The following is a 13,163-nucleotide window of genomic DNA, read 5'->3' as shown; positions in this document are numbered from 1 at the left end:
TGGGCAAACCACTGGACTCCAAAAGGAACTCAATGTATGAAGAGTAGTGGATACTGATTTAGGGGGCTGTTTAAAGTATTCGTTTTGTCTTAAAATTACAAACAGGAAAATGATCAAGAGGACTGCTGCCTTTAATAAGTTTGCTCCAAGCTCAGGAATTAGAATCTAATTTGCTGAGAGCTTTGGAGGGTAGAAGGTGTTTCCGGCTGTGTGGCACAGGCACAGTTAAATCCTACAAATCCCACAATCCGCTGTAGCGAGCGCTGCTGTCGCGCAGAGCTTGGTGCTTTTCACTGAGTCGGGGCCCTTGCCTCTCCTTGGGTAGCCGTTACTCTGTGCTTTGTTCGGGGTTTAAAAACACGCGTAGAGTGGGGGGGATAAACCAAGCCAGCGCAATGTCAATGCAACCGGTCCTGCTTTAAAGAAACGGAAAGGATTTCTCAGGCACAGATCCGCAATGGCAGATTACAACAAGGTAACACACACACAGACAGTGTAACAATGTTACACCTACAATGAATGGCTCAACCTGCGCTTTCATTCAGCACGGGAGCTGGGAGAGAAACTGATTAGCCTTACCAAAATGCACCCAATTCTATTTTGCATTTGTATGTGATAGCACCAAATAGATTTCCAAGCATTTTTGACCATCTTGTGGCCCGCTTTCCCACGGTTTAACGCGTGGAGACTGATTTAATCATTAAATCCGGTGGATGGAGATTTGGAGGTTTTTAAAAAAATTAAATTGCAGCTAGCCTTTTGGTATCGAAAATTGGGAGGGGTGATTTGAAATGATTGCGTTTTGCTGTTTCACTCAACCCCTACAGACTGTGCTTGGCATAGGTTAGTTGGAATAATACTGCAGGTGTGGTCACTGCATTGTGTATTCCAGTATATACTGAGTGTTTTTTCATATTGCTTGAATTATACAGGGTCTTTGATATTGTAAGAAATTGGTTCTTTTTTTTTACTTAACCCAGTTAAGTGGCATATTGTATCCCCCTGGTAGTTCAAGGCCTGTGACTGAGCTGGATTAAGAATGGACTAGTCTAAAAGGAGTGTCAGCCCTGCTGTATCTTTAAGCTTCCTATCAGAAACCAGAATTGCGTACTAAGTCAAGTTTATAAATCTAATTTGTAACTGATAATCAGGATATCAGATTGGTTAAGGGCTGGGGATGGGTTTACATTTCCAAATGGAATATTTGTGTGATGGGGAAAAGTTCAATGTGCTTGAATTTGGCCTATTCCTGCGGTTTTCCAGAATTTGGGCATTAAGCTTGGATGTGTGGGCTTGTCGAATATGTAAAGAGATATAGAATCCCTACAGTGCAGAAGGAGGCCGTTTGGCCCATGGAGCCTGCACCGACAACAATCCCACCTAGGCCCTATCCCTGTAACCCCACCTATTTACTCTGCTAATCCCCTGACACGAAGGGACAATTTAGCATGGTCAATCCACACATCTTTGGACTGTGGGAGGAAACCCCCTCAGACACGGGGAGAATGTGCAAACTCCACACAGTCGGTCACCTGAGGCCAGAATTGAAGTCATGATGTGGAGATGCCGGCGTTGGACTTTAACCTGGTGTTGTGAGACTTCTTACTATGCCAGAATTGAACCCAGGTCCCTGGCGCTGTGAGGCAGCAGTGCTAACCATTGTGCTGTCCTAAAGATTAGATAGGGGGCACTCAGATTTGAACTGCGGACCTCTTGATCAGCTGTCATATGCTCTGCCACTGAGCTATACCCCCTCATGTCAGTACAAGTCTCATGGATGAGCTAAGTCCAATTTCAGTGCCAAAACTGCACCCTTTGAATTTACATTTTATAGAAGTGTTGGTGTCATTTGTATTCTGGAGGATCAGACTTTTACAGCAAAACTTAGAGTCTCATATTAAGAGCTGACAGTATTGAGGGGAGGTTTCCTAATACTATTTCCTTGCTTTCTCCCACCCCCAGAGAGTGCGGGGGGAGGAAAACATGTAAGCAACAGCCTGAATAGTAGACAGCATTTAAGAGGCGAAGGGGGGAGTGAAAGATACAAACAAAGGGATCGCAGAAGAAAAATAGAAGTTTCTGGGAATGCAGAACAGGTCCAGCTGCATCTGAGAAGGAAAAGTCATTGTTTTTGCTGTAACTCTGCTCCAGAGTCTGTGACTGACTTGTCTCTCCTCTCCTCTCAGATACTGATGGAAGCAAGCTGAAGGTCCAAAGTCTTTAGCTTAGATTTCCAGCGTTTGAAGTCTTTGCAAAGTGAATGACCACGTGCCAGCCAGTAATCCTGGCATTGTGTGCTGCAAGTCTTGGCAGCATCTGCTCAGTGGCAACAAATTGAATAAGGAAGGCAGTCATCTCAGCAAGGAGATGTTTGTACTTGAAGGTGTTTAATAATGCCTTATAATTTGCTTTAATTTTTAAAGGTTGGACCAAATTCTCAGTTTCCTTCCCATCGTTGAATGGGCTTACCGAATTGTGCGAACAAACACACAGTTACATAGCAACCTCCAGCCCAACATGGCTGCTACATAACTATGATGTGGAGATGCCGGCGTTGGACTGGGGTAAGCACAGTAAGAAGTCTCACAATACCAGGTTTAAGTCCGACAGGTTTATTTGGCAGCACAAGCTTTCGGAATCTCACTCCATCAGGTGAGTGAGGACTTGTGTTCACAGACAGGGCATTATCAATTTACAAGATAATGGTTGCAATGTGAGTCTTTACAGGTAATCAAGTCTTAAAGGTACAGATAATATGAGTGGAGAAAGGGCCAAGCACAAGTTAAAGAGATGTGTATTGTCTCCAGCCAGGACAGTTAGTGAGATTTTGCAAGCCCAGGCAAGTCGTGGGGGTTACAGATAGTGTGACATGAACCCAAGATCCCGGTTGAGGCCATCCTCAATGTGTGCAGAACTTGGCTATCAGTTTCTGCTCAGCGACTCTGCATTGTCGTGTGTCGTGAAGGCTGCCTTGGAGAACTCTTACCCGAAGATCAGAGGCCGAATGCCCGTGACTGCTGAAGTGTTCCCCGACTGGAAGGAAACACTCCTGCTTGGTGATTGTTGAGCGGTGTTTGGTCTGCATGGTCTCCCCAATGTACCATGTCTCGGGACATCCTTTCCTGCAGCGTATCAGGTATTACAACGACAATGCAGAATCGCTGAGCAGAAACTGATAGCCAAGTTCTGCACATACGAGGATAGCCTCAACCGGGATCTTGGGTTCATGTCACACTATCTGTAACCCCCACGACTTACCTGGGCTTGCAAAATCTCACTAACTGTCCTGGCTGGAGACAATATATTCCTTTTTAACTTGTACATGGCCCTCCCTCCACTCACATTGTCTGTACCTTTAAGACTTGATTACCTGTAAAGACTCGCATTCCAACCATTATCTTGTAAATTGAGTTTATGTCTTTCTATGCCCTGTTTGTGAACACAAGTCCTCACTCACCTGATGAAGGATCGAGACTCTGAAAGCTTGTGCTGCCAAATAAACCTGTTGGACTTTAACCTGGTGTTGTGAGACTTCTTACTGTGCTACGTAACCCCCAGGGGGGTCTATAAGATACCTTGTGCAGATGATTATTTTACCACTCTCTCCTTCATCCTCTTAAAACGTGTAGGATTCCAAAGGCACCTTCTAGCTCAGGTAGCCATTCCGTGTAACCCTAGACACTAAGCTTTGGCAGCATTATTAGATATGAGGTGCAGAGGCATGAATATGAGCTTAAATGGTATGGATCTTTACTTCAGTATTACTTTTCCAGTATCCAATTTCAATGCACCATCAATTACATGATGGAAAATAGGAGAATTTTTAAAAAATTCTTCCATGGTATGTGGACATCGCTGACAAGGCCAGCATTTGTTGGCCATTCCTAGTTGCCCTTGAGCTGAATGGCTTGCTAGGTCATGTCAGGAGGGCAGTTATTGCTGTGGGTCTGGAGACACATGGAGGCCAGATCAGGTAAGGATGGCAGATTTCCTTCTCTAAAGGACATTAGTGAACAAGATGGGGTTTTATGACAATCAACAATGGTTTCATGGTCATCATTAGACTTTTAATGCCAGATTTTTATTGAATTGAAATTCCACCATCCACCATGGTGAAATTCTAACCCAGGTCCCCAGAGCATTACCCTGGGTCTCTGGATTATTAGTCCAGTGACAGTATCACCTTCCCTAATAGAAACATAAAAAACTAGAAGCAGGAGTAGGCTGTTCGGCCCTTCGAGCCTGCTCTGCTCATTCATCTTGATCATGGCTGATCATCGAATTCAATATCCTGATTTTACACCCCCCCCCCCCCCCCGCCCCCCCCCTTCCTCCCAAATCCCTTGAGCCCCCAGAGCTATATCTAATTTCTTCTTGAAATCAGACAACATTTTGGCCTCAACTACATTCGGTGGTAGTGAATTCCACACATTCACCACCCTCTTGGTGAAGAAATTTCTCCTCACCTCCGTTCTAATCTTTAGATCTTATCCTCAAGATCAGATCCCTAGTTCTAGAGTTCCCCCACCATTGGGAACATTCTTTCTGAATCTACCCTGTCTAATACTGGTAGAATTTTATAAGTTTCTATGAGAAGCATGGTGCTAATGTTATGCAGAGGTGGACACATGTAGCCCAGTATGCAGAGCTTATATAAATGAAGAGTCGCATATTTTTACAGGACTGAAGGAAGTGCTGAGCGAGGAAGGGATGGAGAGTTCTTTGGGAGAGAGAGCTTTTTTTCATTTATTCATTCATGGGATGTGGGTGTTGTTGGCTGGGCCAGCATTTATTGCCCATCCCTGATTGTCCTTGAGCTGAGTGACTTGCTAAGCCATTTGCAAGGGCCTGGAGTCACATGTAGGCCAGACCAGATAAGGATGGCAGATTTCCTTCCCTAAAGGACTTTGGTGAAGAGGATGGGTTTTTATGACAATCGACAATGGTTTCATGGTCATCAGAGAATAGTCCTTGGGAAGTGAAGGAAGAGAGGAGAGTGCATCGAGAGAGAAGAGGAGTCTCTGCAATGGGATGAGAAAGGACGTCTTCATTTGTAGAGTGGTTCAAAGCAGGATGTATGGAGAATTGGAGGCACAGGCTATATTGAATGACTCCTTGATGCAGAATGCTGTAACATTTTTGAGTAACGGTTGGAGAAAAAGTGCTATTGAGGAAAATGAGCGAGGCAACTGAAATAAAAAATGTTCAGTTAAATGCAGACTTGGTCTGCAATGTGATAGTTGTACAGCATGATAAATAGAAATACTCAATGCACAAGGTTGTGTGAAGATACCCATCTCAGATTGGAGTGGAACAGAGGGAGAAAGCTAAACCCATAGAAAAGTTACAACGTAGAAGGAGGCCATTTGACCCATCTTGTCCATGCCAGCCCAAGGACACCCAAGTGCCCTTTCTAATCCCACCTTCCTGCACTTGGCCCACAGCCCTGTAGCTGGCAGCACTTAAGGTGCAGATCCAGGTACTTGAGTTTAGGGCCTCTGCCTCCACCACCAACTCAGGCTGTGAATTCCTGTCACCGTTTGCATAAAAATGTTCTTCCTCATGTCCCCTTTATGTCTACTGCCACCTATATTGAATCTCTATCCCCCGGTTCCAGAATTCTCCACAAAGGGCAACAATTTTATCCTGTCCACTCTACCTCTTCCTCTCGTAATTTTATACACCTCTGTCAGGTCACCCTTTCAGCCGCCTTTATTCCAAGGGGGAAAAAAAACCCAACCTATCCAATCTCTCCTCGTATCTACACTTTTCTAGCCCTGCCAACGTTCTTGTAAACTTCCTCTGCACTCTCTCCAGAGCTATTGATCATTTATATTGCTGGGTATACATGGGGAGGTAGTAAATTGGATAAGACACTGGCTCAATGGAAGAAGCCAGAGAGTGGTTGTGGAGGATTGTTTCTCTGAGTGGAGGCCTGTGACTAGTGGTGTGCCGCAGGGATCGGTGTTGGGTCCATTGTTGTTTGTCATCTATATCAATGATCTGGATGATAATGTGGTAAATTGGATCAGCAAGTTTGCTGATGATACAAAGATTGGAGGTGTAGTGGACAGTGAGGAAGGTTTTCAAAGCTTGCAGAGGGATTTGGACCAACTAGAAAAATGGGCTGAAAAATGGCAAATGGAATTTAACGCAGACAAGTGTGAGATATTGCACTTTGGAAGGACAAACCAAAGAAGAACGTACAGGGTAAATGGTAGGACTCTGAAGAGTGCAGTTGAACAGAGGGATCTGGGAATACAGGTACAGAATTCCCTAAAAGTGACGTCACAGGTGGATAGGGTCGTAAAGAGTGCCTTTGGTACATTGGCCTTTATAAATTGGAGTATCGAGTATAAAAGTTGGAGTGTTATGGTAAGGTTATATAAGGCATTGGTGAGGCCGAATTTGGAGTATTGTGTACAGTTTTGGTCACCTAGTTACAGGAAGGATGTAAATAAGATTGAAAGAGTGCAGAGAAGGTTCACAAGAATGTTGCCGGGACTTGAGAAGCTGAGTTACAGAGAGAGATTGAATAGGTTGGGACTTTATTCCCTGGAGCATAGAAGATTGAGGGGAGATTTGATAGAGGTGTATAAGATTTTGATGGGTATAGATAGAGTGAATGCAAGCAGGCTTTTTCCGCTGAGGCTAGGGGAGAAAAGAACCAGAGGGCATGGGTTAAGGGTGAAAGGAGAAAAGTTTAAAGGGAATATTAGGGGGGGCTTCTTCACGCAGAGAGTGGTGGGAGTGTGGAATGAGCTGCCGGATAAAGTGGTAAATGCGGGGTCACTTTTCACATTTAAGAAAAACTTGGACGGGTTCATGGATGAGAGGGGTGTGGAGGGATATGGTCCAAGTGCAGGTCAGTGGGACTAGGCATAAAATGGTTCGGCACAGACAAGAAGGGCCAAAAGGCCTGTTTCTGAGCTGTAATTTTCTATGCTTCTATATGAAATCTTGTTAAAACTATATTATTATAAATGCATTTCCTTCTTATTTGGCAAATATAGATTCCAGTTCTGAGATCATGCTAATTTTTGCAAGAATTTCACTTTTTTTGACTCTGTCTTTTATCATTTTTTCTATCATTGATAGCTTGGGTTTTGTCTGAGTGGGCTGACTGAGCTACTTGCACTGAAGTAAATAGCTGGTGGGTGCACTGGGGTTGGAGGAAAATTGTGACAAACTACAGGGAGGGTTTAATTCCAGCCTGGGGTGACTATCTGTCTGTGCAGAGTTTGCACATTCTCCCCCTGTCTGCGTGGGTTTCCTCCTGCACTCCAAAGATGTGTGGATTAGCCATGCTAAATTGACCCTTCGTGTCGGGGGATTAGCAGGGTAAATATGTGGGGTTACAAGAATAGGGCCTAGGTGGGATTGTGGTCGGTGCAGGCTCGATGGGCCGAATGGACTGGAGGGATTCTATGATTATAATCTCCATAAAAACTGGCTTCCAATACAGTGGTCAACAATTTATATAATCCAAAACCCATCAAGTTTAATAGCAAATCTAATACTATTGTTGCTTTAAACAATCAAGTATATCTAATTGGAAAGCAGGGTCTGTATGCAGAGGTTCCACTGAGAAAGCTGCTAACATGAGCCATCTCCCTGTGTGCTTAAGCATTGGGGGTAGAATAGGTTGGAAAATCATCCAGAGTTAAGGAGAATTGTAATGAAAGAACAATTTAAAGAGATTTATAGTTTTTGTACAGTAATCATGGATCATTCTCTACCAGGATTTCTTTATCCTTGGCGTCCCAATGCAGCCCCATAGCAACCTGCTGAAACACTTGCATTGGCCAGTGGAGCGAGCGCTGTGTGAAGCATCAGCTGATTCGGTGCTCCAGCTGTTCTGTAATTCAGTTTTCCCTTGGCACAGAGGCCTAGCAGAGTCTGAGTGCAGAAGTTCCACTGAGATTAAAGCTGCCAATGTCAGCCATCTTCCTCTGTGGGTGCTTAAGCACTGGGGTGGGGGGAGAATAGGTTAGAACATAGAACATAGAACATTACAGCGCAGAACAGGCCCTTCGGCCCACGATGTTGCACCGACCAGTTAAAAAAAAACTGTGACCCTCCAACCTAAACCAATTTCTTTTCGTCCATGAACCTATCTACGGATCTCTTAAACGCCCCCAAACTAGGCGCATTTACTACTGATGCTGGCAGGGCATTCCAATCCCTCACCACCCTCTGGGTAAAGAACCTACCCCTGACATCGGTTCTATAACTACCCCCCCTCAATTTAAAGCCATGCCCCCTCGTGCTGGATTTCTCCATCAGAGGAAAAAGGCTATCACTATCCACCCTATCTAAACCTCTAATCATCTTATATGTTTCAATAAGATCCCCTCTTAGCCGCCGCCTTTCCAGCGAAAACAATCCCAAATCCCTCAGCCTCTCCCCATAGGATCTCCCCTCCATACCAGGCAACATCCTGGTAAACCTACTCTGCACCCTCTCCAAAGCCTCCACATCCTTCCTGTAATGTGGGGACCAGAACTGCACACAGTACTCCAAGTGCGGCCGCACCAGAGTTGTGTACAGTTGCAACATAACGCTACGACTCCTAAATTCAATCCCCCTACCAATAAACGCCAAGACACCATATGCCTTCTTAACAACCTTATCTACTTGATTCCCAACTTTCAGGGATCTATGCACACATACACCTAGATCCCTCTGCTCCTCCACACTATTCAAAGTCCTCCCGTTAGCCCTATACTCAACACATCTGTTATTCCTACCAAAGTGAATTACCTCACACTTCTCCGCATTAAACTCCATCCGCCACCTCTCGGCCCAACTTTGCAACCTGTCTAAGTCTTCCTGCAAACTACGACACCCTTCCTCACTGTCTACCACACCACCGACTTTGGTGTCATCAGCAAATTTGCTAATCCACCCAACTATACCCTCATCCAGATCATTAATAAATATTACAAACAGCAGTGGCCCCAAAACAGATCCCTGAGGTACACCACTTGTAACCGCACTCCATGATGAATATTTACTATCAACCACCACCCTCTGTTTCCTATCCGCTAGCCAATTCCTGATCCAATTTCCTAGATCACCCCCAATCCCATACATCTGCATTTTCTGCAGAAGCCTACCATGGTGAACCTTATCAAACGCCTTACTAAAATCCATATATACCACGTCCACTGCCTTGCCCCCATCCACCTCCTTGGTCACTTTCTCAAAAAACTCAATAAGGTTAGTAAGGCACGACCTACCTGCCACAAAACCATGCTGACTATCACCTATCAATTCATTACTCTCCAAATAACTATAAATCCTATCCCTTATAATTTTTTCCAACATCTTGCCGACAACAGAAGTGAGACTCACCGGTCTATAATTCCCGGGGAAGTCTCTGTTCCCCTTCTTAAACAATGGGACAACATTCGCTAACCTCCAATCTTCTGGTACTATACCAGAGGCCAACGACGACCTGAAGATCAGAGCCAGAGGCTCTGCAATCACTTCTCTTGCCTCCCAGAGAATCCTTGGATAAATCCCATCCGGACCAGGGGATTTATCTATTTTCAGACCCTCCAGAATATCCTGCACATCCTCCTTATCAACTGTAATACTGTCTATTCTACTCCCTTGCAACCCAGTGTCCTCCTCAGCTATATTCAGGTTAGAAAATAGTCCAGAGCTAAGAGGAACTGTAAACTAACGGTGTTAGTTTGGTGATTGGTGTCAGCAGAACTGGAAGAACTCTGCCCGCTCTCCTTTGAACTGTGCAGTGGGAGTCCACCTGAGAGTTGGCATCTCAGCTGTATGACACAGCGCTCCCATAGTATCAGACTGGAGTGTCAGACAAGGTTATGTACTTGAATCTCTGGAGTGCAGCTACATCGCAAGGCCTGACTTGGACGAGAGCGCAACTGCTGATCCAAATTTGATGACCAATGGATCATTCTCTTGGGCTGTACTGGGGAGAGCTGATGGTACATTCCCATGGCTGAACATCAGATAGAAGCAGTTTGCACTGTAGAGTGTCACACAGAAGTGAGCTAGCTAACCACAATGAAATGTGGTTTATAACTTTTTTATCTGCCTCGGCACAAACATAATCATAAAGCGTCAGCTCTGTGTTAACTCCAACAGTGGAAACTTAACTTCTGAGGCCTAATCAATTGCTGTGACCGAATTTATCAACATTGTGGGCAGCAGGAACACTGGTGATAGATAATGTGCAATTAAACTTTCCCTTGTGCCATGCAACCATCTGGATTTTGTCCAGCAATCCAATAATATTCGAATTTCTAGTGGTTAATATTTTTCATAGCATTTTGCCACGTTTGTCGGTACTGCCAAATATAGCATTGTCATAGCTCTGTAGAGGACATTAGGGTGGGATTTTCCGGCCCTTCCCCACTAGAGGGACTTCCCGGTCCCCTTCAGGTGACCCCCACTCATGGTGTGTTTCCCGGCGGGAGGACGGGCGAGCCACGCAAAACGGCGTAGACATTGGTGGAGCTGCAAGATCCCACCAGCAGCCAATGGTGAGCCATGTCTGCTGCCGCGAAGGGGCTGGAAAATCTCACTGAGTCTTCGAATATGTCATGTAATATATTTATTAAGAAAATAAGGTAATGGTGGTAGGTCCATAGTGCGGGACATCAATATTAAGATGAGATAAATTGGTAAAGGAAGTCACCAGATTTAGGATTTTAAAACAGTTGCTTTGTAAAACTCAGATTCATTTCACTTTATACAAATTTAGATACCAACTTTTTATGCTGATTTTTATGGACAATGCGAGTAGAGATGCTGTTTGTGTTAGTGAAAAAGATCACCATTGGTATATTCTTCTCCAACTCTCTTCCTGTTCCTCTTTCCTCAGGAGACTTTGAAGAAGATTATTACTACGCTGGCTGTGAAGAATGAAGAGGTCCAAAACTTTGTCTTTGTGCTGAAACAAACTCTGAAGAATGTTGAGGTAACGCTGGTATTTATATTTGCTGTCCAGCATGCAAAACCCCTAGCAGGCTGCCAACCTGTCGAGCTCTTCATTTCCTTTCTGTTTAATGCACTGTGGGCATTGTTGGCAAGGTCAGCGTTTGTTGCCCATTCCTAATTGCACTTGAGAAGGTGGTGGTGAGCCACTGCAATCCATTTTTTAAAAATTCATTCATGGGACATGGGCGCCACTGGCTGACCAGCATTTATTGCCCATCCCTAGTTACCCTTGGGATAGCAGTTGGGAGTCAACCACATTGCTGTGGCTCTAGAGTCAACCACATTGCTGTGGCTCTAGAGTCAACCACATTGCTGTGGCTCTGGAGTCATATGTAGGCCAGACCAGGTAAGGACGGCAGATTTCCTTCCCTAAAGGTCATTAGTGAACCAGATGGGTTTTTCTGACAATTGACGATGGTTTCATGGGCTTCAGTAGATTCTTAATTCCAGATTTTTTTAAAATTGAATTCAAATTCCACCATCTGTCGTGGCGGGATTCGAACCCAGGTCCCCAGAACATTAGCTGAGTTTCTGGATTAATAGTCTAGTGATAAAAGCACTAGGCCATTGTCTCCCCATGGTCTGGTGTAGGTACACGCACAGTGCTGTCTTGAAGAAAGTTCCAGGTTTTTCACCCAGCAACAGTGACTGAATGGTGATTACAGTTCTAAATCAGAATGATATCTGCCTTGGAGAGGAACTGGTGTTGTTTCCATGTTCAAACAAGGACTGAGTGCTGAAAGTGAATAATGTGTGTGAGCGATTATTGTAAGTGTAGTTAACTCCTATGCAGTGCAATAGCCAAGCATAGCCAGCTTTCCTGCAGTGTGTTCGACTTGCCTGTCCCCTTTCCCTGCCACCCCAGCCTCATAGGTGCTAACTTGGAAGCATATGTACAGACCGACTCAGACTGGGATGTAACCTTTGCAATGTCAAGGGTAGTGAATGTGCAAAAGGATTGAGTCCAGTGAGACCTGTCTATAAAGAACTTGAGACTATAAATCTGTCTCAGATGTATACGCTGCAAATATCATTATTGTGCTCTTCTACATTGCTTGCGATATTTCCCCATTTGAGGGAACCGGGGGGGGGGGGGGGGGGGGGGGTCATGGATAAATGATGATCACTAATAAATCAAAAGGGAAATTTTGGGGAATCCTCTTCACTCAGGGAGTGGGTAGAATGAGGACCTGACTAGCACTTGAAGTAATTGAGGCACATAGTGTAAAGCAGGGGGCAAGGGGCTGGTGTGATGTAGGCCATTGAACCATGTAAGCTGTTTGTGTGCTGAGACTCTTGCTTGGAGTGTCAGCACCCAGTGCATAGCTAACTTGTGCAGTATGCACAGCCCAAAGGTAAAACTACTGGCCATAAAACCCATTGAGTTTGCTTTTGGGTTGCAGCCAGCTGCAAAAGAGCCGGCACCATAAGCACGGGACTTACTACAACAGCTTTTACTTTCCTATTCCACAAGGACCAACAGGAAGATAAGCTACAAATATCCTTTCACTTAGTGAGTAAACGCAGCATGTGTTGTGGTATTGACCTGCTTGAATGAGCAAGATTTCCGGTTAGATCCTTGGTCTGTACTGAGTTTGATCTGAAATAAAGTTTATTTATTAGTGTCACAATAGGCTTACATTAACACTGCAATGAAGCTACTGTGAAAATCCCCTAGTCGCCACACTCCGGCGCCTGTTTGGGTATACTGAGGGAGAATTTAGCATGGCCAATGCACCTAACCAGCACGTCTTTCAGACTGTGGAAGGAAACCGGAGGAAACCCACGCAGACATGGGGAGAACATGCAAACTCGGCACAGACAGTGACCCAAGCCGGGAATCAAACCCGGGTCCCTGGCGCTGTGAAGCAGCAGTGCTAACCACTGTGCCACCATGCCGCCCCAAAATTGAAATGAACCAAAGTCACATCTTCTTGCATGAGGATGGCGAGATTCAGCCTTCGCTCTTTAAAGGAGAATAAACCACAACATCAACCTTTATCTATCGTCCTTAATATTCCATGAATGAAGCCACAGTCCTAGAAGCTGCTCTTACCATGGGGAGGAAAGCTGCCTGGTGGTGATTTGACCTGAGGATCAGCACACCGCCTGCGAGGGACAAGGTTTACATGGATCACTTCAGCCAGCATGGGAATGAAACCCACAATTTTGGTGCCGCTCCA

At 44.9% G+C, this 13,163-nt stretch overlaps 1 protein-coding gene across 1 annotated transcript in view; it reads left to right on the top strand.

Moving 5' to 3' along the window:
* Positions 1 to 341: 341 nt before the first annotated feature.
* fsd1 (fibronectin type III and SPRY domain containing 1) overlaps positions 342 to 13,163 on the top strand; it is a 60,751-nt gene continuing 47,929 nt past the window's right edge. Inside the window, exons 1-2 of the mRNA XM_078198755.1 lie at positions 342 to 475; positions 10,865 to 10,960. Coding sequence (XP_078054881.1) covers positions 458 to 475; positions 10,865 to 10,960 — 114 coding nt within the window. The 5' untranslated portion in view covers positions 342 to 457. The remainder of the gene's footprint in view (positions 476 to 10,864; positions 10,961 to 13,163) is intronic.

Source organism: Mustelus asterias, chromosome 26 (assembly GCF_964213995.1).
Source record: "Mustelus asterias chromosome 26, sMusAst1.hap1.1, whole genome shotgun sequence".
In the NCBI taxonomy this organism is placed as follows: Eukaryota; Metazoa; Chordata; class Chondrichthyes; order Carcharhiniformes; family Triakidae; genus Mustelus; species Mustelus asterias.
This window is presented reverse-complemented; position numbering and strand designations above follow the sequence as displayed.